This window comes from Sus scrofa, chromosome 5, assembly GCF_054392235.1.
Source record: "Sus scrofa isolate SSC_HxYL_T2T_F1_AM1 chromosome 5, Sscrofa_HxYL_maternal_Yorkshire_Landrace_v2.0, whole genome shotgun sequence".
NCBI classification, from domain to species: Eukaryota; Metazoa; Chordata; class Mammalia; order Artiodactyla; family Suidae; genus Sus; species Sus scrofa.
In genome coordinates, this window is record NC_139387.1 from 88,289,991 (window position 1) to 88,315,929 (window position 25,939).

Sequence of the window (25,939 nt, forward strand, 5' to 3'; positions counted from 1 at the left end):
GTTTCTCAGATGAGGATATTGGACCTTAGAGAGACAGAAAAATTTTCGGAGACTCACAGATGCAGTGAGTCGTTAGGAAGGATTCCAACTCAGATATTATGGTGTTGGGGTCCCTGTTGTATTGTCCTGACAACCTGTATGTTACAGCTTCTTTTAGATTATTCCCTCTGTATTCACTGCTGTTCTAGTTCACTGGCTGGGGTCGACACCCCTCTTTCTCTGGGCACCAGGGACCAGGCTGAATGTGCCTGGGGTTCAGGCTCTTGTTATCTAAGCGACTCATTATGGAGTGCAGTATTTGCTTGTTGGGGGGGGTGCCTTGACTACTTCCAGGGAGAGTGACGTGGAGAAGTCATCGTGTCCTCGGTGTTCCTGGTAAGAACCTCAAAAAGATAGAGCCGGATGGATAACCCAGGACCATGAGACGGATGTCCATGGTGGGGAAAAGCACCTAACCTGAACAATAGGGACGACAAAATCGTGAAGGGTAGCTGGTTAAACATGGTAGATTGACCCCATCTCCTTATCTCCTCTCCCTCTCACTGTACCCCTCAAAATTAGCAATAGAGCAGCGCCTCACAAATGCTGTGCGGCAGTTGGGTTACAGGTAGGCAGAGACATGAATTTATTTAGTTCTCTTGGCGGTGCTGTGGGATGGGGATAACACGTACAATCAGATAGGTTGCCCTTGGCCTTGAGTGGCCTCATCCATTTACTTCAGTGTTTCCTACACATGATAGATGTTTTTGTCTTTTGTGACTTTGAAAATAATTGGAAAGCACTGCTTGAAAACCAATGCATTTACCCACAGGATAAAAAATAAAAATAGAGAGGAGACAATGCTCACATGAGCTATCTCAACCTTTTTGTTTGTTTGTTTGTTTTTTGTTTTGTTGAAAGCTGTGAAGTTGATTAAAAAGTGATCCCTTACTTCTCAGAAGGAGTGATTCCCACTGCAAGTCTACACAGGGTCCTGCAAGGAGAAGTGGGTCAATTCACTCTACTCCCAAGAAACCTGGAACTCGAAGGTTTCACATACCTTCTAAAGCAGGGGACAGTTACAGGGCTAAAACACAGGGCTGTTAGCAGTCTGGGTTCAGAGTTCTGTTTTTCCTTGGCTCACCCTGTAGAGTCAGGACAATGATTTGTTCTCCAGCAAAATTAAGTTAGAGAGGCTCCCAACCCAGGGCTCAGAGAAGTGGGATCGCCAAATCGGAGTTTCTTGAAATTTTAAATAGTGGCCCTTTCTCCTGTTCTGTTCCCAGAATGCCATCAGCCAGGCATATATTTCTTGAGTTGGTATCTGGAGAAATGAGAGGAAAGCCTTCACATTCTGACGCTGAGGCCTCTGCCTTGGGTAGGACAGGCTCACTGCTTCCTTGCCACAGTGAAGCCCAGTAATCATCGTCCTGCTCAAGTGAGTCCTGAGTTTGTAGTCAAGTGCCTTATTGTTAAAACATGAATGTGTAGACAAGATTGTAAATAATCTTTGATAAGTTTTAATTTTCAGAAGAATCTTTCTGCTGATGTAACTCAAAACTGTTGAGTATTTTGTAGAAGGTGAAATAATTGAGATACATTTATGATGAATTATTTTGAAATATTAATTTCAGTGCATCTAGAGTTGATTTTTATAGAACACTTTTCCTAAAAATATTTGATTCTTCATACAAATCCATTTTGTCTCAATCTGAATTTCATTTTTTTTTAGATTTATGCAATAGTATTTTCATGATTCCTCTAGCATCGGTTGTCATTTGAGGAGGTTTTTCAGGGAACTGAAGTTGGCTTAATGATTTTTGTATAATTCAGAACACTTGTGTAATTCCATGGAGCTCTTCCTAGTCCAGGGCAAAAAGGAAGGCTGGTTTCAGCTTCTTAGTCCATGGCTCATTACGTACCTTGACAAGACCAAAGTACCTCTGTTTCAGTAGCCAGGGTTTGCCGTAAGTATCAGCTCTTTAATTTTTGGAATAAGTAAATGGCCTAGTATTTTTTGGCTCAGCTGGTTAGGGAATGGTGCCAACTAAGGGGAGGTAGGTGTCATCCTTCTCAGTACCATCCTTTTCTGAACAGACCAGTTTTACGCAGAGTGAAATAAACCATTCTGTGGCCACAGACTGCATCTTGAATCTTCACATCACAGAGATAGGTCTCTGGACACCAGGCAAACTTGGCAGGTAGCGCAGCTCACCCAACCCAAGCTGCCTCACCAGAACATTTATTGAAAGCCAGAGGCGCTTGCCTTACGTTTGTAAGGTGGCTGCAGCAGCCCCAGACTCTGCCATCTCTTACCATCAAAGCTGGATCCCGGGCATCCCAGCACAGCTGCATTGTATTCCATTGGTTATGAACGTCAGCCCCTGCAGCCAATAGAAGGTCACTGTGCTGATGGGTCAGATAGGAGCATTTGCTTTCTCTCTGAAGTGTGGGGGAATCACTCTCTTAAACCATATGGCTCAAGATTTTTGAGCCGTGTGGACCCCAGATAGTTGCTCCTGAAAAGTAAAGTTATGTAGGGGATGAAGAGTGGTACATACCCTCCCCAGCGGTAGAGGTAGTAGAGGCTGCAGCCCTTTCTTCGAATGAGAAGTCAGCTTTGGGTAAGAGAAAGACTCAAGCTTTACACAGACCATTTGTCCTTGCACCCAGTTTGTCATCAGCACTGACCAGATCACCATGACTGTCTCTGGTTTATTTTACGCTGATGTGATGTGGACACGTGACTCGGGAGCGAGCTTGCGAGCATTGATCGAGATCACACAGGGCGTCATCCTACTCTGTCGAATGGTGGATAATGCTTCATGTCAAAGAGCTAGTACCGTATTCAGTATTTATATTTAGGCCCTTGGGATAATATTCACAGTAGCCATTCTCAATCACAATTCAAATTTCTGCATGCTGAAATCCCATTCTTATTTCTGATAGCAAGTCTTTGTGTTCACTTTAAAGAATAGTTCTGGATGTCAGCAAAACCAAGTCTAAAGTGTTCTGTCAAATACTCAGGCTGTTGAGGAAGTCCAGACCTTCCTTTTGAATCTGCAGCAGTGTCCATTTTTCATCATCCTAGGGACGTGGACTCAGATAAAGGAGTTGCAGTTTCTGTTCCTCTCTTCTCATGCCCTCTAATTAGTTGCTGCTAGGTGTCCTGAAGCTGCTGCTTCCCCTGCAGATCGCCAAGAGAGAAAGAAAACACACCTCCATTGGCTACTGTACTTAGAATGGTTCCTAAAACCAAGCAAGAAAACCACAGCGGTCTTGGCAAGCAAACAATTGAAAGTACAGGTGCTGACAGTACGCAGAGCCCCAGAATCAACATGGCTTGGGAGGAGAGGGGGTTGGAGAACAAAGAAAGGTGCTTTCATTCAGAGAAATTTATGTCTTTTAAATATTTGCAATCTGCAGTCGATAGCACAGGAGGCCACTTGGCATTATTTCCCCACAAAGGGGAGGGCTGGGTGGTAATGAGCAGATGCTTGAGTGGCCTGTGGCGTGAGGTGCACCATCCATCAAGAAGATCAATATTTGCTGTTCTTGTATCTTTGTGGTGAAAGTTTGCTCTTCTTAAACAAAAAAAGGTGGGGGTTGTGCTTTAATATATAGAGCATGGGTTTGGCTTCAGGCAGTAAATCAATGGAGAGCAGCAAGGTCTTCATAGGCTTCAGCCCCCTTCCCTGCCCCATGACGACATGTTCCATGTTTGAAGGAGCAAAATGCATCTGGCTCATGACACTGGCAGGCTTTTCTCCCTGAATCCTTTTTTGTTCCAGTTAGATCATACCTGGATGAAAGATACAATGCAAATGTAATACTATATTTCAAAAACCTGTGTTTTAAAATATACATTGATCCAGTTCAGTTTGACTCTCCATGTGTCTTATGTGGTAGGGACCATGCGCCAGTCTCTGGGGTGACCGAGATGGAGAGGACAGGGGTCGCCTCTTTAGATGTTTGGAGCCTCAGTTTCCCCAGTCTGTCCAACTTAGATCACAGACCTTCCCCCGCAAGACTGGGGGAAAGGGGTAAATAGATGATGGGCCATGACCAGCTTCCTATGCCATAGAAAAACATTATATTTTACTTTTTGTATCAAAGACTGTTCTCTGTCTTTAATGTACATACAGATCAGCTGGAAATTTTGGTCCTTATTCAGTAGGTCCATTAAGGGCCAGCTGGAGAATTGCCGTTCTACCAAGCTTTCAGGTGATGCTGATCTGATGATGCTGGTTCATGAGCAGGCTTTGAGTAACAAGAATCTGCTTGTTACTTGTACTGAGCACCTGTGGTGCTTCTTAATCATGCGCATTCCTTCCCATCCCACCCACTCCCAGCTCTTTGAAACAAAATCTGGATTTTAACCTGTTCCCGGGTGATTTTTTAGGCACAGTAATGTTTGAGAACCACTGATTCAATGCTCGGAAGCTATTGAACACTGTTGAGAGAGTGAGTGCCATGTTTACTACTATATGTATTGTGTTTGGGTTTTAGAAAGAGAATGTGAAATAAGGATTCCATTGAGGTGGACTGCAAGCAGGGGGAGGTGGAGAAGCTAAGACAGAAGGGCTCTAGTGGAGGGAATGGACCTGGAGGACTCTGAGAGGGTGGGGTTGACGGGAATCAGTCCCGAGTGAATCTCAGTGCGAAGGGAGCGGGACGAGGCCAGAGTGAGCAACCTTCTAGGTTCTGGTTTGCACGTCTGGAGTGCTGGTTGTGCCAGTGCTAAGACAGGGCAACAGTCAGGTGTAAGGTTAAGAACGTGGGCTTTGGAGTAGGAAAGAGGGCATTTGAGACCTGCCTCCAACACTGACTTCTTACCTGGTCTTAGAAAGTTAATTTTTCATCAGTAAATGGAGATAACGGTTGTTGTGAGGCAACTTTAGCCCCATTTTGCAAAGGTGGAAACTGAGGAATAGAGAGGCTCGCTTGTCCTTTGCTCCTGCAGCTGGAGAGGAGTGGAGATGAGCTTTCCCTACAGGCCTTCAAGGTTCTACAGCCCCTTCTCTGAACCATTACCTCCGAGGTTTATCCAGGGAGGGACACACATAGCCCCTCTCACTTCACCTTCTCTCAAGGTCTCACTCTCACTCCTGCTGCTGAGATACCCCTTGCCCCTTACAGTCTAGAAAGCTACTTCCTTTCATTTTTCTGAGCTCATGGAAGGTGATTCTCAAAAAAAAAAAAAGACATCTCTTTAAGATGAAGCAAATAGAGTCATAAAGAAAACGCTGGCAGTAGAAAAGACTTACAAAGGACAGTTTCCAGCCTTTCCTCAGTTAATCTCTACACCCTGTCCCTGGTGCAGCTGGGCTGGGTCGCTCAGTTCCCAGCTCTCTGACTGTCTTTGAAGAGATAGGTGTCCTCTTAAGCCTCAGCCCTGGGTTCTGTCCTGCTTCCTCCCTGGTCTGTAGTCGCAGCAAGGGAAGAGCTCCTACTGTGGTTCCTGCTAAAGACCCTCCACTCAGCTTAACGTTTCTGGCTTGAGATACAAACCTTTTCCTCACGGAAAGATGGGGTTGGGTGAATGATACATCTAGGGAATGACTTGATGAAAACTGTACCCTTTAAGAAGGTCTTGTCCCTCATGTAGTGGCCGTTTGGTCTCTTATAGACTCGAAGGTTAACACAATCCTAAATACATGATACTATACACACCAAATGATACTAGGCATCCAGTAATGTCCAATAGCTAAACAAAATATCTTGACAGTAAAGGTAATACACAAATGCTGATGGGCGGTTGATGCTGATTAGATGTTTGCTGAATGGTTTTAAATAAAATCAGATTGTCTTTATTTATGACCTTAGGTCAGTCATCTTAATTTTTTGGTATCTTTATGTCTTTCTCTTCTTGGCTTCTGGTTTGATTCTTTCAAGGTGACAAAGCCTAATCTGAGAGTCCCTCTTCCCCAATCTTCTGACTGCTCCCCTTCCTTATGTCCTGTGTCCCACTGGCTGTGCTTGGTATGATCCTTACCCAAGCAGTCACATGGCCACACCCTCTGCATTAATCTTTGCTGTAATGTCACCCCATCCCGGAAGATGGCTCTTATTTCTACATATAAATCAATACAATAGCCTTGGCATTTTCCCATTCCCCTCATCTTATTTTTCTTAACAATAGAAAAATCACCATTGGCTATATTATAAATATATTTATTGACTTTTCTGTCACCTCCACCAGAATGTCAATTTTATGAGGACAGAGACTTTATCTATTGTATCGTCAGTTTCTAGAAGAATGTCCAGCATGTGGTATATAACTCATTGAAAGTTTGTTGAACAGATAAGTTAATTAGCCACTTTAATTAAATATACGGGAAGAGTCTACATGTATAGGTAACTGGAGTCCAGTTGTTTTCAGGATTATTTCACTTAAATAATAAAAAAGTAAGAAAAAACATTTTGGAGTTCTCTGGTGGTCTAAGACTCAGCGTTATAACTGCTGCGGCTCCGTTTACTGTTGAGGCTCAGATTTGATCCCTGGTTAGGGAATTACTGCATACTGTGGGTATGGTCAAAAACAAAAAACTTTTAAAAACTATTACTCATCTAAGGACTAGTAATGGCAGGTAGCATGGATTATTTTTGGAGCCATAGACCTCATTTTGTGTATTTTCCCCTCTACCTTTTAGCCCAGCCTCATCATGAAAGAACTGACTTGTTCTGCTCCAGATCCGCTGGTCACATGAAGAATTTCTCCAAACCTCTTAAACCTAGCAGTCTACATTTTCTGCATTTTCCAGGTAAGTTAAGAAATAATCCCAACAAAGACCAGACAATACATATGGATAAAAAGCATAAAGACCTTTAAAAAGAACACTTAATTGTGTTTCAGAATAGCAACACGAGAGAGAATCCATTGCTTTACGAAGCTGGTAAATTCAAGGGGTTGACTGGCTCAAAGCATGGCTGGATCCAGGGTTTATCAACATGATCGTGCTTTTCTTTCTTTTCGTTGTGTTTTAAAAAAAAAAAGTCTCCATGTTGACATAATTCTCATTGCAGTTTATTTTCAGAATAGATAGCAATAATGAGTCCTGAGAGCTATATGCTTTTTATACCTTGTCATCTCAAAAGTAAAAAACAAACAAACAAACTCTCTCTTGCTCTGTCCTCCCTCCTGTCCAGTTACTCTGATTGGCCAAACCTGAGTCTTGTGTGCATTGCTGAAACCATCAGGGTGCCTGGGAGCAGAGGCCCACCAGTCAACTTTCACTACCCCTGCATTTAACCCTGACAGCTGTACTTAAATTACACAAAATATTCTTTTGTGTGTGTTGTGAGTCAGATCTGGAATGGAAAAGAGCCCTGTCAGTATCCGGAAAAAGGATGGTTAGAGGTAGACACACCTGGGAGCAGAGAGGAGCCAAGCTAGTTTGGTAGTTCGGTTTGGTTGCTAGGTAATAGGAACCGATGCTTCTTTTTTAGGGAGTGATGTAATTCACTTTTACCTAGCAACAGTTAGAGACAGTGGCTGAGGGGGCAAGATTGACAACCCAGAAACCACTTTTGAGGTTGTTACATCAAAGTGGAGAACAATAAGAGCAGAAACATGGCTATGGAGTTAGAGGAAAGGGGAAAACTCACAGATATTTTAAGAGATAACATCCGTAAATGTGGTCATGGGTTACAGATGAGGATGACGAGAGGGCCAAGTTGAAGAAAATTAGTAGGTCCACTAAATCATTCAACAAAGGATGACTGAGCATCCTTTTAGTGACTGGTGCCGTGCTAGTTTCTGGAGATGCAGACAAGGCAGACAGGCTTCCTGCCCTCTCGGGATGGAAGAAGCCGTCAATTCATAGGTAAATAAATAATCCAGATTATTATGGGCTTTAATAAACACTATAAAGAAATGTATGTGAGTTGCCTGGTGCCCCTTCATAGCTCCCCCTCCACCCTAGCCCCTGAAAACCCCTGATTTGCCTCTATATAGTTTAGTTCTATACTCAGTTGTGATAGTGGTTACAAATCTGTGTGTTTGACAAAAATTATATAGCTGGACACAAACAACATGCATTTTATTTAATATAAAGTATATCTCAATATACCTGATGTTCAAAAATACGTACATCCAAAAATTTTTAAACAAAGAAAAACCATGGCTTAATGAGTGAGAGTAATCCAAGAATGTCAGAAGGTTGGGGGCTACTTGATGTGGAGGTGACGGAAGATGCCTTTGAGGAGCTGACATTCAGCCCATGATGATTGTCATCTTGTGTGATTGGAAAAGACAAAAGAGACCACTGTGGCCAGGATATCATTAATAAAGAGAGTGGTACAAATTGAGATTAGGAGGCAGGCGGGGTCTAGACTATGAAGGGCCTTTTAAGTGACAATAAAGGGTTTGGTATTTTATCCTAAGTGTAGTGGGAGACTGTGGAACATTTCAGGTAGAGCTATCCTGTCTGCTGATTTACTTTTATAAAGGACTGCAGTGTTGTTGTTTGTATGCTTATTTGTAGAGGGAACATGTGAGGAAATAGGGAGGTCAGTGAAGAGACTACAGTAAAGGTCCAAGTGAAAAGTAAAGAACCAGATGATGGTAATGACATTGAAGATGGAAATGGGGAGGGGGAGTCAGAAATGAACTTCTGATGGACAAAACCACTGTGCCGAGTTAATGATTATAGTATGGGGGTACGGGAAAGATAGGAATCCAGGATGATCCTTGGTTTTTGGCTTGAACCAGCTGCATGATGCTACTGCCATTTACTGGGTTGGCGAATTACCTAGTGAGAACTAATTTTGGAGAGGTAGGTCAGGAGAAGACTAAGAGTCTGTTTCTCCAGTGGACTCAGTCACCAAGTTTGGGCGCTTTAAAGCTTGCTGTCTTAGTCAGGCTAGACCAGTGGCTCTCACCCTTGAAAGAGCCTCTTCCAGATGCTACCTCTTGTCCCACTGTTTCTTGAATAAGCCCAGAAGTCTCACATCCCTGGGCTCTTCCTAGTTTCTATTCTTATAACTTGACTGAAAAGATATGACAAAATTGCAAAACGTGGCTGCAGGCATTTGTTGCATATTTGAAGATAACCCCTTTGAAATGTGTATTTTTTTTTTCATTTTTTCTTTCCGTGGCTGCACCTGCCACATATGAAAGTTCTCAGGTTAGGGGTCGAATCAGAGTACAGTAGCATGCCTGTACCACAGCCACAGCAATGCCAGATCTGACCTGCCTCTGTGACCTACACCATAGCTTATGGCAACCCCAGATCCTTAACGCACTGAGTGAGGTCAGGGATCACAAACCCACATCCTCACAGACACTATGTTGGGTTCTTAACCCATTGAACCACAATGGGAGCTCCTAAAATGTGTGTTTTCTTTCTTTTTTGCCTTTTTTTTTTTTTTTAAACAGGCTCTACCCGAAGCATATGGAAGTGCCCAGGCTAGGGGTCGAATCAGAGCTGCAGCTGCCGGCCTACACCACAGCCACAGCAACTTGGAATCTGAGCCACATCTGCAACCTACGCCACAGCTCACAGCAACACCGGACCCTTAACCCCCTGAGCAAGGCTAGCAATCGAACCTGCATCCTCACAGATACTAGTCGGGTTGGTTTCTGCTGTGCCACAATGGGAACACCCTGAAATATGTATTTTAAGTCTTCCCATCAAGAGATAGAGTTTATTTCTCCACTTCTTCAATATGTGCTTAGCCACATGACTTGTTTCAGCCACTGGAATATTAGAAAATATGACACAGAGACTTGAAAAGTGCTTGTGCATAGGGCTTGCCCTCTCTTGCTGCAGGAAACTCTTCATTGTATGAATGAGCCCAATCTATCCTATCAGATGATGAGAATCCTCAGGTTGTCACCCCACATAAGAGTAGACATGTGAGCGAGACCTCTCTAGACCACCTAGTCTGCCTGTTGTTAGACATGTGAGTGTAGTTATCCTAAAGTATGTAGCCCAAGCTGAGCTTGCTCAGTCCAAAGGAACTGCCCGGATAACGCATAGGACCATGGGAAATCATACTTTTTTTTTTTTTTTTTTTTTTTTTTTGCAAACAAGTAAGTTTTGAATTTGTTTGTTATACAGCAGCAGCTAACTGATACCAAACGTTTTAGTGGTGGTAATCATTCTCAGACTTATTTCTCCCTGAATTTAGTCCATAGATAACTTTATCACCTGATGTTATTTGCAAGTGAATTGTGTAACAAATAGAGCACCTAGCCAAACTGGCCAGTGAACGGAGTTAAAACTGATCCACAAAAGAAACGTGCTGGAGTTTTTGGTCATGATTGACTCCATGTTACCCATTATCAGTGGAACATCAGCCTTTGGGTTTTCCTTTCTGACCGTGATCATGAGGTCAGATGCCATGTCCACTATGACGGGAGTGGTCAAGAAAGAGGTCTCCTGAGCACCTGGGACCTTGCCTTCTGCAGACAGGTGGAGCATTCCCCTTGCAACATGCCTGAGCCTTCGGTTAAAAGCAACAACTATACATTTAGTTAAAATAACAGGAAGGGATTAGTATCCTATTTTTGCTTTAAATAAACCCAACCCAAGTGACATAAGGAGAAGAGAAACTGGAATATTATAATACCAAACTAAATCTCTTATCAGCTGAGCAGAAGTATTCAAAGGAGACCATTCTGTGCAGTGGACCTGAGCCAGTTCAGGCCTTGACGTGGGTGTGTGTACAGATAGAGGTTTTATTTGTTGGTGACTTAGAATAGAGGTCTTAGCTTGAGGAAAAGGTTATGGAGTCACATGGAGGTTGTAAAGAGCTCTTGGGCGTGAATGAGATGATGAAGAGAGGGGACAAGAAATGAGGGCTGAGAGTGGAACTCAAAGGAATAATATTTACGGAGCATAAAAGGGAGAGAGACTGAGAAGGCATGTGGCTGAGAAAGGTGAGAAAGAAGCAGGAGCTAAAAACTGTGGTGAGAGGTGTGCAGTCTGCAGGTGGATTTTGGGTTTGAATTCCAAGTGAAGCATCAATGACAGTGTGACCTTGGCCAAATTACTTACCCTCTCTTTGTGGCAGTGGGGCCACGTTGTGTGTCTATAATGCACCTCTTCAGAGCTTTTTACCATATCAGTGGAAGCAGGTGCTATCGGCATCCTGCCCACATCCCTTTGCTTTAGTTTTCCATAGTTAAAATGGAGGTAGTCAAATATCTGACTCCTTGAGTTCACTGTGCGAGATAAGTTCTTGGAATGATGCCTGCCCCGGATTAAATGGCCAGTAACCTATAGCATTACATTCAAAGGACATCAGGGGTTGTAAAAGGAGAGAGAGCGTCTGTTTGGCATAAAATAGTAAGGAAAGGCAAATGAGAAATGTACTGAGAACGCTCATTTTATTTAACTCGGATGATTTGGTAACATTGGCAAGAGTGGTTTTCAGGAGTCATAGTGGCTGTTGAGACTCAGAGGAGCGAAAAGGATGTGAGGCCCTGGCACCTTCATCTGCTGTGTGACCTCGTACAAGCTGCTTGACTTTTATGGATCAGCCTTCTGAAAAAGCAAGAGGAGGAGGAGACTGAGTGACCTATTTTCCTATTAAAAATATTTTCCAATCAACCCATGAGAACCCAGAGGGTCAGTCAGCAGAATATTGTAGAAGTGATTTTCTTTGTTTTTCTTTTTTCTTTTCTTTTCTTTTTCCTTTTTTTTTTTTCAGATAGGAGGGTTGATGATAACAAAGATTTATGGCTTCCTACTTCTTATTTTCCTTGATACTGCCGTTTCAGAGCTAGATACATACACCAGTAGACATAGATGCAGACAAGTGTGTGGCTACCTGTGCACACATGCACACACACATGCAAATCATGCTGTCGAGAGACCCATATGACAAGACCGCACATGGCAGATTATGCCACAGACCACAGATTCAGCCACCATTTACCAAAAATCTGCCATGTTCTGGATGTTCTGCTAGGGGGACCTGGATAAATCTGTTAGGGTGATTATCCTCAAAGATCTATAATTTAATAGCGAGATTTGGAGTTTACCTGAAGGACAAAGAGGCTGATTGGTAGTAAGTTGTATGATACAGTTCAGCAAACATTGATTCAACGCCAGCCTTGCGGGAAGCACCGTGCTGAGGATTGGGACAGCAGTAAGGAAAGTAAGAGGAATGTAAAATTCCGTCTGACAAGGAGCCCTCCTGAGCTTCTAGCTGTTTGTGCTCCGCATTGATTGATAGCAGCCCAGTGGTCTCGGGAGGGATGCTTCCGCTGGCCTCGGTCTTTGCAGCAGGGTTGGGGGTGGTGGCCTGGAGAACTAGGCGATGGGCCGGGGAGGCCAGCGGGAGGGCCGGGATCTTGTTCTCCTGCCCGCACTCAATTTCACTGTCTAGAACGGAGAGACAAGTGTTTCCCCTGTCCCGACGTGTGCCCTGGGAGGGTATCTGGGACTGCCACCCCTCACCACCATCCTCTTGGCACTGCCAGCAGCCTCAGCACCAGCCATTGTTTGGAAACGTCTCACCAAGGTTGGGGATCTCTATAGACCCCAGAGGCCTCCTGAGAAAGACTCATTTTGGCTCCTTCCAAGTATAGTTAGAAGAGATGAAGTGCCCTAGGTGGTTCAGACAGACCTCACGTCAGTTTTCACTGTCACCTTACAGCCGCCTGAAGGCGGATGAAGCCTGAGTGGGCCTTCACCCAGATAACTTTTTCTCCGTTTCCCTCAGGTTTTCTTGTTCTTTCTCTGCCATTTCCAAAGGTGCCCATTCCTCTCCCATGAAAACTTACGAGAAAACTCTCAGATTCTGACAGGACTCTTGGGGGCTCCTCGCCCTCGTGAAGAAGTGGCGATTCTCACTGGAACCTTGAATGGTGCTGGACCCGGCTCATGACTTGCCCGCCAAGGGCTTGGAGTGGCATCTTCCATCCTCCCGGGCCTTGCTGGAGACCACTTTTGATGGGTTGACAGCAATCTGCACGAGGGGGGACAATTCCCAGTTGTTTGGCTTTTGGAGGGAAATGGTGCAAACCCAAACCCAGGGCTTCGTTCTTGGGAAATTCGGGAGGCGCCTCCCCGGAGGGGGCGGGAGGCCGGATGTTTGTCAAAATGCCTGCGCCCGCCGTCCTCACAGGAACGCGCCTTCTCCTTTGTTCCTGCTGGACTCCGAAGAATACAGCTCCAGCACAAAGCAGAGAGGCCCTGGCAAGTGAAAGCAACAGTGTTTTTTAATCTCTGTGGATCAAAACCACGCAAGTTTTGATTCCGTAAAGAACCTTCCTTAGCATGCTGGATTAAACACATGGATTAATAAACCACAGTCGTCGCCTTTACTCGCTGTGCCTCCGGCCTTTGTACTCGCCCCCTCCCTTGCCCCCTTTTAAAAGTCTGGACCTCTGAGGGAACAAAAGGACTGGTATTTTCTGTGAGGGCCGTGGCCCTTGGTCCACTGGCCCCATCTCTCTGGAAGGTAGGCTCCCGGGATCCCTGTGTGCAAAGCTCCCGTCTGTGGCTGTGCAGTAACCTTTGTGCCTCGGGGAAAACTCACGGTGTCTTTCGGACTCGACCTGCGGCAGGGTTTGCTGTGAGTGAAAAGTAGCACATTGCTGTTCTTTACCCATAAACAAGCGCAGAGACTGACCGAAGGGCAGGCAGTACTTGTTGAGCGGTATTAGATGAGGGCCCTGGTTAGATAGTTACGGGGATGTTGGTCCCAGCTCCGTTTAGCCTGTTTAACGTTCCTAACCCCACACTGCCCTGTTTCCTGGGATAAGATCCATCGGCCTATGTCTGATTCAGCAACAGCGATAACAATAGCTGAAGTTGATTGAACTTGACTATCTGCCAGGCATTGATGTAACACTTCGCATGAAGTATTCATTTCATCCTCACAGAAGCCCTCTGGGGCAGTTGTATTATCATTTCCGTTTTCGGACAGAATAACTGGCACCCGGGATGCTCAGTGTCTGGACTGGGGCTCCTGCCACTGCTAAGTGGTGGGGGTGAAGCAATTCAGACATGGCACTCTCCAGAGCCTGTGATCCTGGCCGTGCCTGCTGTTTCCTCTTCCTGGCCTTATCCCCTCTTCCCAGCCTAAAGCCGGTTCCTTTAAGCTTTTTTAAACCATGCCTTCAACTACTGGATATATATTGGTAGGCTGTGTTTTAAGTTTCTTAACGAATTATGCCTTCCTCAAAGTGATGAAACGAAAAGGTGGTTTCTTGCCTCAGCCCCCGGTGAATAGTTCTGATCATTCATAAGTTGGAAAATCCTAATTGAAACTTTGTAGGAAAAAACAACACCGAGGGAGAAATGTATGGAGGGCAAGGGAGCTGTTAGGAAGGGGGGGAGAGAAAGGAAACTCTTGAAATGCACCAGTGCGTCCAGATACCACAGCACCTTGTCCTTCTCCTTCTTGGTGTCACAGGGTTATGTGATGGGCGAAGGGACCGCTTTTCCATAGTCTCTCTCCTGCACGGCACCCTTCTCCCTCACCCTCCCTCCAGACTAAGAATCCTTTATTTTGCCTCAGCCTACTTGGTGTCATCTTCAAAGGGACCAGCAAGGAAGATTCCTTGGCCTTGAACTGATCATCAGATCAGGGTAATGGGTGGGCCAGAAAAACTGAAGAGCTCGAAAAGTACCCAGAGCAAGAGAGGAAGAAAAACGACAGTGTCAAGGGGGCGGAGAGGCACGCCGAAGGCGCCCGTTGTGCCCGCTGATGTGAAGGAGGCCTGGTGGGGGCTTGCTGTGGGGGGGTGCTGCGGGGGAGGGGCTATTGTATAGCAGAGAGTGGGGAGGGGAATAGAGGAAGCAGGAGATGGGGAGGGAGAGGGAGAGACTGAGGAAGGGAGTTGGGGAAAGTGGCTCTCAAGGAATTTGCTGTATGAATCTAAGCCTTTTTCAGTATTTCCTCAAGAGACTGAAATTAACATGCATGTTGATCTTCAGTAATGTTTGGATGCCAGTTAAGTTTGATTTTAGTAAGACATCTGGCACATCTCGGTTAGAAGGCATCAGAAGTGGGTTCACCTCTTGAGATGTTACGTATCTTAAAATCCCCAGGTTGTGTGCTACTGTGATATTTTTTTCTTGGCGCCACTTGAGCCCCATCACTAAAATCTGTGAGATATGCCAGTTGTTTCTCTTTGGACCCACACATGAGGTAGCAGATCTGTTCATTCACTTTTTGCTCATGACGATATTTGTGCAGTGCCTTCTCTGGGCAAACCAGTAGTGAACAAGACATGGTCCTTGCCCTTTCAAGCTCACTTACCAGAGGAAGAAGCAGAAGAGAAACCACTAAAATATAGAAAGAACATCATTATAGACTGTGAAAAGAACTCTAAAGGAAGTAAAGTTGGAGCAGATCCTTGCAAAAGTGACATATCAAGATTAGAAAAATAAGAAGGACCCAGTTATATGAAGAGTTTGAGGAGAAAGGAGTGTTATGAATTTTTAGGGAAATGCTTAGGAAATATATTTCTAATAAGATTTTTCTCACATGTCTCTCTTTTTAAAATCCAAGTATTCAGATAGATCAGTAGAACTTACCCAATCTGAACAAGAGAGAATAAATGGAACAAAATAAAGAACATTCTTGGGGACAAATGGGACCATAGAAGGTGTATCATTGGAGTTACAGAAGGAGAGGAGGGAGAGGTGGGACTGAGAAAACTACTTGAGGAAGTAATGGCTGAACATGTCCCAAATTTGGTCAAAGACATAAACGCTCACATTCAAGAAGCTGACAGACTCCCAAATAGTTAAACCCCAAGATATCCATGTTAAGATGCTTCCTAATGAAACTCCTGAAAAGCTAAAGATAAAATCAAGGAATTCTGTTAATTAACCCTAAAATTGCTGCTGTGAATTTTAAAAAGTGAAGATTTAGTGTTTCCAGCCAGGGAAAGATATGATAAGAGAATTCCATAGTGATAACTGGTTGTATCGGTAGGATCCAAAAAGAAATATTTTTGGCACACTTAAAAACAATCCCCTAATGATACCATGGGAAAAAAAAAATATTCTGTGATAACCTATATGGGAAACGAATCTGAAAAAGAATGGCTGTATGTATATGTATAACGGAATCACTTTATTATGTAGCAGAAACAAGCACACTGTAAGTCAATTACACTTCACTAAAACTTTAAAAAAATGAAAAAAAAAAAAAGAGTTTCACCTAAAATAGTTTGTCAAGGGAAAATACGCAGAGAGGTGGGCAGGGTGTAGGTTCTGTGAGGTAAGACACGTAGGACTTAAGGGTGACAGTGCTGGGGGCTGCTGGTATGTCTAGATGTTGTTTCTCGCGCCTGGTGAGCGTTGGCGCTGTCTGGCTGACAGGAATTCCCAGGTGGGAGAATGTGCTGGAACTGCGGTGACTCAGGAGGGAGGATTAGACACCTTGCTCTTTCTCTCTTCCCACCCTTTAGTCTCAGTGCCTCCAGTGATGCAGATTCAACTGGGGGCCAAGGGAGAGGAAGATCAGGGGATGCAGTCAGTGGAGACAAGCCTTCTGGGTGCAGATTTTGCCAGAAAAGTGAAGAGAGAATTGTGGAAGTGTCAGGAGCAAATGGAGAATAACCGGCACCCTGTACATTGCTCAGGAGTGAGGGAGTCTGGTTTCACTGTTAATCAACTGTGTGACTTTGGGAAAGTCACCTGTATTCTTTGGGCTGAAATTTGCCTCTCTGTTACATCAAGGCATGGGATTAGACAATTTTGAATAATACCTTTCCACTCTATGCAGTGTCCTATGTAGAAGTTTTGTGTCAGTGCTTCTGGGAAATGCCATCTGAGTTTTAGTTATTCCAAAACCTTAAGCCTTGATTAAATACTCCCATACTACAGTAAATGTTCTCTTACAACCTCCAACTTAATTGACCCTCCCCTTTCCACAGGTTCACCAATGTTCTCTGTAGAACATTCTGACACCCACAGCGTATTGCTAATATGTAACTGTTTTGTGGATCCAATTCTATCACCATTGGGTAATATGTTTGCCAAGAATCAGTTGTCTATTCTCTAACCTGTTTATGCCAATTCTGTATGGTATTATGATTACGTAGCAATTGAATATTACATGAGGATAAAAGAGTTGTTTCTTTGAAAAATAAGTCAGATGCTTCAGAATTTGTTTTCTTTTTAGGGCTACACCTGTAGCACTAGCAGTTCCCAGGCTAGGGGTCGAATTGGAGCTGCAGCAGAGGCTTATGCCACAGCCACAGAAACATGGGATCTGAGCCACGTCTGTGACCTGTGCTGCAGCTTAACAGCAGCACGGGCTCCTTAACCTCCTGAGCAGGGCCAGGGATTGAATCTTCATCCTCACAGACACTATGTCAAATTGTTAACCTGCTGAGTAACAACAGGAACTCCACAAGTATTTTTAAATTAGGCTTAAACTTAAGATGGTTGTAAGAATTTAGGAGTTAACTACACACATCTAGAATGAATTTGCATTCAGATCCTTCTGGAAGCATCTCATTCTACGTTAAGAAATGGAGAAATTCCAGTTGTCGCTCAGTGGGTCATGAGCCTGACTAGCATGCATGAGCATGCGGATTTGATCCCTGACCTCGCTCACTGGGTTAAGAATCCGGCACTGCCCTGAGCTGTGTTGTTGGTTGCAGATGGACCTCGTATTCTGCCTTGCTGTAGCTGTGGTAGAGGCTGGCAACAGCAGCTCTGATTAGACCCCCTAGCCTGGGAACTTCCATATGCTGCAGATGCAGCCCTAAAAAGAAACAAAAATGGAAATCAAAAACTGCAGATAGGTTATGGTAAGTATATATTATGAGTGCAACTTAAGCAGGAAAGGAAACTCAAAATTCCATCAGCAGGCTCATGTTCAAAGAAAAGGCTTTGGCCCTACGAAAGTTTGTGCAGATATATGTTTTAAATAAAAACAAAATGCTTGAAATATATGGAAAATATTTTGATTCCTTGGGTTTTTTTTTTTTTTTGATTAACTGACCATTTATTGAACATAACCACATTGCATAAGAAGACTTACACTACTCTTAGTCTTTAGAGTGTTTTTCTTCTCCAAGAAGTAACCACTGCTAAGTTTACTTCATAACCTACTAAAAACCACGTCCTACTAGTTAAGACTCCAAGACTGTTAGGTAGTTATTACTTCTGAGTCTGGGGTAGTACTTGTTATATTAAACCCAAACCATTTTCTTTGACACTAATGCATTATGTCTTAAGATGGGGACTCTTGTACCAATCCAGGAAATGCTAGGTGGCCTCGAGGTACAAGTTAACTTATTTCTTGAAAACATCCACAACACGAATGACATTTGCTATTGAATGACTTGCTGATGCTACTTGAATGTTGAAATTCTCCAGCTTCCTATATAGACGTATACATTTAAAAGGAACTCTTTCTTGAGGAATAGTTTTTAATTTATTTTCAGCATATATGAGAACTAAAGTCCTTTGCCTAGCATCCAACAGCTCACTTGGAGACAGTGCTTTGTTACATCAAATGTCGAATACACCTTGCTATCTCCCTTGGAAGTTAATAGACCTCAGAGCATCTCTAAGACCTGTTTCTTTATACGGTATACAGTCTCAGGCTGTTGATGTAAGACTGGGTTTGATTGGGGATTTAAAGGGCACGGGAGAAAGTGGGAGAAGGAAAGAGCTATGGCTAGTTTAGAAATTATAGTTAGTACTGCTGTTATACTCTTTTGATTTTCTGAGAAACCCCATGCTCTGCAAAATCATGTACAAAAATGCGAAAAATACAATAGGCTCACTCATAGCATATGCAGCTTTGAAAAATTACAAAGCTAATAATCCTAACAAAAATATTGACCTTGTTGAAAAGATGTGTTGAATTCCTGATAAAGAACTGGTACAGTAAATACATTTTTAAAAAAATTTTAACTTTCATTTTACTGCATTCTCAAAGTACTTGCAAACTACTTCTATGGCCAAAGAATACAATAAAATTTTATTAAGAAAAAGCAAGTCTCCATACTCCCCAGCAAGGCAGCCCCTTTTAGCAGCGTTGTATGTCTTGTGTACAGTTTCTTTATGTAAAAGCAAGTACAATTTTATCTTTTCTCTCTTTTCTAATGCAAAAGAGAACACGTTGCCCAAAATGTCTGCATCTTGTGTTTTTTAGTTAATAATCTATCTTGAAGATCTTTCTACACTAGTACCTATCTTTTTATTGCTATATAGCTTTAAAAACATTAATGTAGTATAATGTAGGGAAATATAAAGAAGAGTTGAGACTGCTAAATTTCATTGGCAGGGGGGCAGTTGCATAGTTTCGGGCGACTTGCACAATTAGCTTTGCAGGACTGAGCCACTGATCAGACTGAGTGAGAAGGATGAGATGGTGAGTCCTCTGTAACTTGCTGTGCTCAGCTAATTAGGGCACGTTGTACTCAACTGCTCTCACTGGTGGTTCACTGGGAAAAATTAAATATGAAAAAGATGTGATTTTCAAACGACTGCATGATATTGACATCATCCCTTATTTACCAGTGGCAAATGAGCTAATTTGCTTTACAGAAACACACATTATAACAAGCCATATCTGAAGAATTCGAGTGATACTTAGTTATTTTTGCTTTTTAGGGCTGTGTACGTGTGGTATATGTGACTTCCCAGGCTAGGGGTCGCATCAGAGCTGCAGCTGCCGGCCTTCACCACAGCCACAGCAACAGCAACTCGGGATCCAAGCTACGTCTTTGACCTACACCACAGCTCACGGCAACACCAGATCCTTAACCCACTGAGTGAGACCAGGGATGGAACCCTCATCGTCATGGGTACTACTGGGGTTTGTAACTGCTGAGCCACAGCGGGAACTCCCTCAAGTGACATTTAAATGTTTACTATTATTGATTCATCTATTTCATAGAAAATGCTTTTCAGGGAGAAATAAATTTCTTATTCTACAAGGAATTCCTAGCAAAGTAGTGTTCTTACATTATTTGGCCAACCTACATGTTGGAGAATGGTTCACATAAAAGCAGGGGCTCTAAGCTGTATCTTGTGGGCTGCAGCTTATTCCAATATTAGTAAGATTTGATAGAAGTAATAATAATTGTAGTAACATTTATTAAACATTAAATGGTGTCCTTAACTCTGTGTGGCGCTTTGCTATGCTTGCTGTTTCATTTAAACAGCATATGTCTAGTCTACTGCAGAGCTAACTGTTCAAACTGGAGTTTGCCCTCAGAATCTCCTCTTAAACAATCACGACACTACTCTCTTGAGCACATGTGGCATCTGGTGGGATAGACCGTTTTGTGTAACCTCCAGGACACTCAGCTTTTCACAGGGATGTGATCAAGAAGACTTTATTCAAAATCCACAATTTTCATGCATGGCGAGTCTTGTCCCCCTTGAAATCAATGATGCATTTTTCTGTCTTCTAAGGACAGATACTAATCTCTCTGTAACTTTTGTGCTCATTGTAACAGGGGGATGATAACAGGGTTATTATCTTAGGGCTACCTTTAATACTTTCCAAAATATTCTTCAGTTTTATCGTCAGAAAATTTATGAAAAAAAATTTTTTTTTTTGTCTTTTTGCCTTTTTCTGGGGCCACTCCCGCGGCATATGGAGATTCCCAGGCTAGGGGTCTAATTGGAGCCATAGCCACCGGCCTACGCCAGAGCCACAGCAACATGGGATCTGAGCCGCGTCTGCAGCCTATACCATAGCTCACGGCAACGCCGGATCCTCAACCCACTGAGCAAGGCCAGGGATCGAACCCACAACCTTGTGGTTCCTAGTTGGATTCGTTAACCACTGCACCATGATGGGAACTCCGAAAAAAATGTATTTTGATGCTTTCCTTTAGAAGCAAGGGAATTTAGCAAACTATGCTTACTCCCTACATGTCTTAACTTCCCAGTCTTTGTTTATGTGATGTAGAATGTGGAATACTATTTTTAGTAAATATTTAATTTAATTAATCACAAATCTAGGAGTTTTCTTCGTGGCTCAGTGGTTAACGAACCTGACTAGGATCCATGCAGATTCGGGTTCTGTCTTTGGCCTTGCTCAGTGGGTTGAGTATCTGGCATTGCCGTGAGCTGTGGTGAAGGTCACAGATGTGGCTTGGATCTGGCGTTGCTGTGGTTGTGGTGTAGGCTGGCAGCTGCAGCTCCAATTCGACTCCTAGCCTGGGAACTTACATATGCTGCAGGCACAGGCCCTAAAAAGAAAAAAAAAAAAATCACAAATCTATTGATTTTAATTAATTATGTAGCTCCTTTCACATATTTGAATCACATTACTTACAACAATCATTTTAGGCCAAGCTGTGTTTAAATTTTTTTCTTTGTTCACCTTCAGCCTTCTGTATGACTCTTTATTTTTGATTTTTAATCTTACTTAACCTTTCAGTTCATCAGGGAAATTTTTAAGTAAAATTTTAAAGAAGCTCTTCCTTGGTATATTTTCTGATCCTTTGCGTATTCTAAGAAAGCCTGTTTCTTTTATCTTCCTATGTGAATGAAAATTTAACTAGATGTAAAATTATTTGCTGTTTGTAGATGTTATTTCATTGTCTTTGGTATTTAAAATTGCATAAGAAGCAGGATGCCAACTTTATTTTGGTATCAAGGTGGAGCTCCTTTCTTTTTCTATGTAAGTATTTGCATGTTTTTTCTTTATCTTTGAAATGAAAAGGAAAATTTGCTATTATAAACCTATATAACACCTTTTAAAATTTATTTTATTTAAAACAAGTGAGTGCTTTCGTTCGAATTATCAGGATATTTTCATCCCTGGATCATTTTTCTTAAATTATAATTGCTTAATGCTTGACTTTCAATTTTTCTCTGTTTTTATCTGCAAACTCCTATATTTCTTAGGTTTAAATTTTGTTATTTGTCCTTACCCTCCCTGTTTACTATTTCTGATAGTTTTCGCTTCTTCATCCTTTTTTTCTTCAGAATGTGTGAACTTCTCAAGTTTGTCCTACATATCAGGATTCTTTCAAATACAACTGGCAGAAGCCATGCCCCGTGCTAGGGCCCTGCCCTCAAGTCAGTCTCCCTCATGTTAGTAACAAAAACTACCATGAGATACCACCTCACACCAGTCAGAATGGCCATCATTGGTAAGTCCACAGATAACAAGTGCTGGAGGGGTTGTGGAGAAAACGGAACCCTCTCGCATTGCTAGTGGTAATGTAAACTGGTATAGCCACTATGGAGAATAGTTTGGAGATACCTTAGAAATCTATACATAGAACTTCCGTATGATTCCACAATCCCACTCTTGGGCATATATCCAGACAAAAGTTTCCTTGAAAAAGATACATGCACCCACATGTTCACTGGAGCACTGTTCACAATAGCCAAGACATGGAGACAACCCAAATGTCCATTGACAGATGGTTGGATTAGGAAGATGTGGTGTATATACACAATGGAATACTACTCAGCCAGAAAAACGAATGACATAATGCCATTTGCAGCAACATGGATGGAACTAGAAACTCTCATACTGAGTGAAATACGTCAGAAAGACAAAGACAAATACCGTATGATATCACTTATAACTGGAATCTAATATACAGCACAAATGAACCTGTCCACAGAAAAGAAAATGATGGACTTGGAGACTAGACTTGTGGCTGCCCTATGGGAGAGGGAGGGAGTGGGAGGGATTGGGAGCTTTGCGTTATTGGATACAACTTGGAATGGATTTACAAGGAGATCCCGCTGAGCAGCATTGAGAACTTTGTCTACATACTCATATTGCGACAGAACAAAGGGTGGGGGAAAATGTATGTATGTAAGTGTAACTTGGTCCCCATGCTGTACAGCAGAAAAAAAAAAAAATGCTTCATGTTCTACCAAGACAGTCTGTGTGTTGTCACCTTCAAGACCAAACTCTTCTCAGTGGCCCCTATCCAACTTCCCCTCAGATCTCATTGACTTTAAGTCACCTGCCCTCCCCTAAACCAATCGGGTAAAAGGATTGCAGTTCTCAGTCACAGGGATTTTTCCCCTGAACCGAGAATTGGGCTACTTCTGAGCTGTGGATACGCAAATCAAAGGTGGTTTCTGTTTGCAGAGAATTATCAACAGCGTCTGCTTCATCTTCCTTACCGTAGATTTGGTTTTCTTGCTGTGTTGCTTATTGTATTCACTTACCCGAAGAAGATCTTGATGCTGCTATTGGTCATTTAATTTCCGTGGAATTGTTCTTTATCTTACCCTGCTCTGTTTTGTCTCTGCTTATTGGTCTTTGCTGGTCATCCTGTTATTTTTAAATCATCTAATGCTCTCGACCTTCTGTCCTGTTCTTGTTCAGGTTCCTGTCTGTAAGGCTATGTCTTCTATCCCGTTAAGGATGCCAACCACTGTTTTCTAAAATCCCAAAATGTTTAGTTACAGGAGGTTTTTCTCAGATTTCAGGATGATGTGGACGTTTCCTCATTTTGCTCTATTTAACTACTTACCCATTTATACATGGCATTATATAAATTCATCTGTTTTCACCTTTGAGTAAGCAGCAGTGTCTTTTCATTGGCACTTTTAGAAAACACAGTGTGCCATTTGCCTCTGTTCATGATCTACATGGAAGGTATTTGATCTGTTTTAGGCCCAACAATGAAAAATAGGTTGATGAGTAAGAGTCAGGCCTGTTCCCAGGTAATAACCAATATCCCAACCCTGACCCTACCTCCACCTCCGTCTGGTGCTTCTTTCTCCTGATATGGTGAGATCTTCCTCTCACTGCCTGCTTATCTGGCACTCATGGTTTATAAGGGCTTAAAACTCTAGCAGTCATTATTACCATGAAGCTTGACATGAAGGGTCTGTAACTTCTGGAATAGACTGTACGACCGCCGCCCTCCTTTCTCCCTGTACATCCAGGCAGGATCTAGTACAGGGAGTGGGGTACCTGGCCAGCCTGAAAATCAATGTGTGCAGTACATAGAGATGACTGCTTTTCTTTTTCTTTTTCTTTTAGCGCAGCACCTATGGCATATGGAAGTTCCCAGGCTAGGGGTTGAATCAGAGCTGTAGCTGCTGCCTACACCACAGCCACAGCAATGCCAGATTTGAGCCATGTCTGCAACTTCCACCACAGCTCATGGTAATGTCAGATCCTTAACCCACTGAGCCGGGTCGGGATAAAAACCCACGTCTTCATGGACGCTAGCTGGGTTTCATTACTGCTGAGCCACAATGGGAACTCTGAGATGCTCTGCTTTAAAAAAAAAAAAATATTTCTAATTTTGGCCACAGACCTTTGTTCTCTGGGCTGGGAGGTGGACAGTGGGGTGGGGCAAAATGTCTCCCTCCTGTTTCCCAATCAGCTGGACCCCTTTGTTAATTTCCAGAGATTGGATGTGGCACTGACAGCCATTCTCATTCCATCTCCTTCTGGGTATAAATACTTCTTAGAGTCCAACCTAGGGTGTCTCTCAGGCTTAGATTTTAATAAAAAATGAGGAAAGGCTATACCTGGGAATGATGCCTAGACATTCATACTGTTCTTCTAATCATGGATTTTTACTTGGTATTATTGAGATTGTGGAATTTTGCCATGTAACTTATTTATATTTCACAGCACCCGTGGTGCAGACTCTCAGGGTCCGCTCTGGGAGGGGCTAACCAATAGACTCTTCCATATTTCTCCTTTTACTTGGTAAATCACTTCTCATTTTAACAATGAGCTTATTAGCTCTTACCTTCATCATTACTACTTGGACTTAGGCTGCAGAGATGAGCAAGAATGCATTGAGGTTGTATAGTTTGAAGCTTATCTTCGTTCATAAATACCTTATGAACTGGGCTTTGCTTCAGCATACAGTTCACCATGTTACCTGACTTTATAATAGAATTCACAGCGCTGCTGTCCTATGAGAATCTGGATATAGGAGGCCTGTGGCGGTGAAGCCTTGTCAATCAATTGCTGAGGAATTCTGCCCCAAACAGCCACCAGAAATACAAGTGTGTAGGAGTCCCCCCCCCACCCGCCCCCAAAGTCACGCAAGAATTCCAGAGAGGAGAAAAATACTTTCTTTCCTGAGTACAACTGCTAGAGACTGATTTTATTTCAGCACGCGCTCGCATGGCAGAGAGGGGATTTAGAAACAGAATGCTCTGTTGTATATGGTGAAGTGCCAGTGTTTATTGCACTTGTTCAGTCATACACCGAAGTTATACGCTGCCATGAATTAGAGTAGGTTAGCCTATAGCTATAGCAGCAATAACACATCGTTTATTTAAAGATTTAACCTTTGACCAATTTTCATTTAATGATTAATGGCATGTTATTAAGGCAAGTGATCACGGTCAAAACTTTGGAGGATTGTCATGTGCTTTCTCTGTGTTTAAAAATGACAGAACCTGTTTTCTGTGACTTGTCCTTTCACTTAACATTGGAGGAATCTAATAGAGTATGATGCTATTATTTCTATTATTATGAAAAATTTGTTGCAGAAAGTAGGGCCAGTGGAGTAAGAAGCTTCAGATCCTCATAACTTGACAAAACTCATCCCTACTTAAAAGGGTTATCTAGACGTTCCCCATGTACCCAGGTCTTACCACAGTCATGGAATAGGTACACTTTTATATTCTGCTTTAACTTACCACTACGTCAGTGTCTGTATTGCTTCATGGTTCCCTTCAGCAAGGCTCAACCATATTATACCTTGTTGACTTAGTATCATTGAATGAGGCATTTCTCCTTTGTGGCATTTAGGTTGCTTTCATTTATTCTTTTTTTTTTTCCATTCATGAATAACTTTGAAATGCTTGCCTCGATAGAATTCTAGAACCACATTAAAACAAACTGTGGCTCTTGCCACATATTTAATAGGGATGGTATCCGCAAAAATAGTCCTAAAAAAAATCCAAGATTTAGAAAGTCCTGTACAGAGGCAAACCTAATTCTATACTTTTTTGATTAACTAGCTTAATCTGCAAAGGTGGTGATGCTGAAAGGGCTGCCAGGTCCTGCGAGGCACTGGGACAGTCATCATCATCTTAATAACATCAGCATCATCTCA

The 25,939-nt window shown here is 42.8% G+C and overlaps 1 protein-coding gene across 1 annotated transcript in view; it reads left to right on the forward strand.

Annotated features, from left to right (window-relative positions):
- Window positions 1-25,939, forward strand: part of LOC106510400 (uncharacterized) — a 422,513-nt gene that overhangs the window by 170,609 nt on the left and 225,965 nt on the right. The window contains exon 5 of the mRNA XM_085024903.1: window positions 6,633-6,743. Within this exon, the coding sequence (XP_084881029.1) occupies window positions 6,633-6,689 (57 nt within the window). The 3' untranslated portion in view covers window positions 6,690-6,743. The remainder of the gene's footprint in view (window positions 1-6,632; window positions 6,744-25,939) is intronic.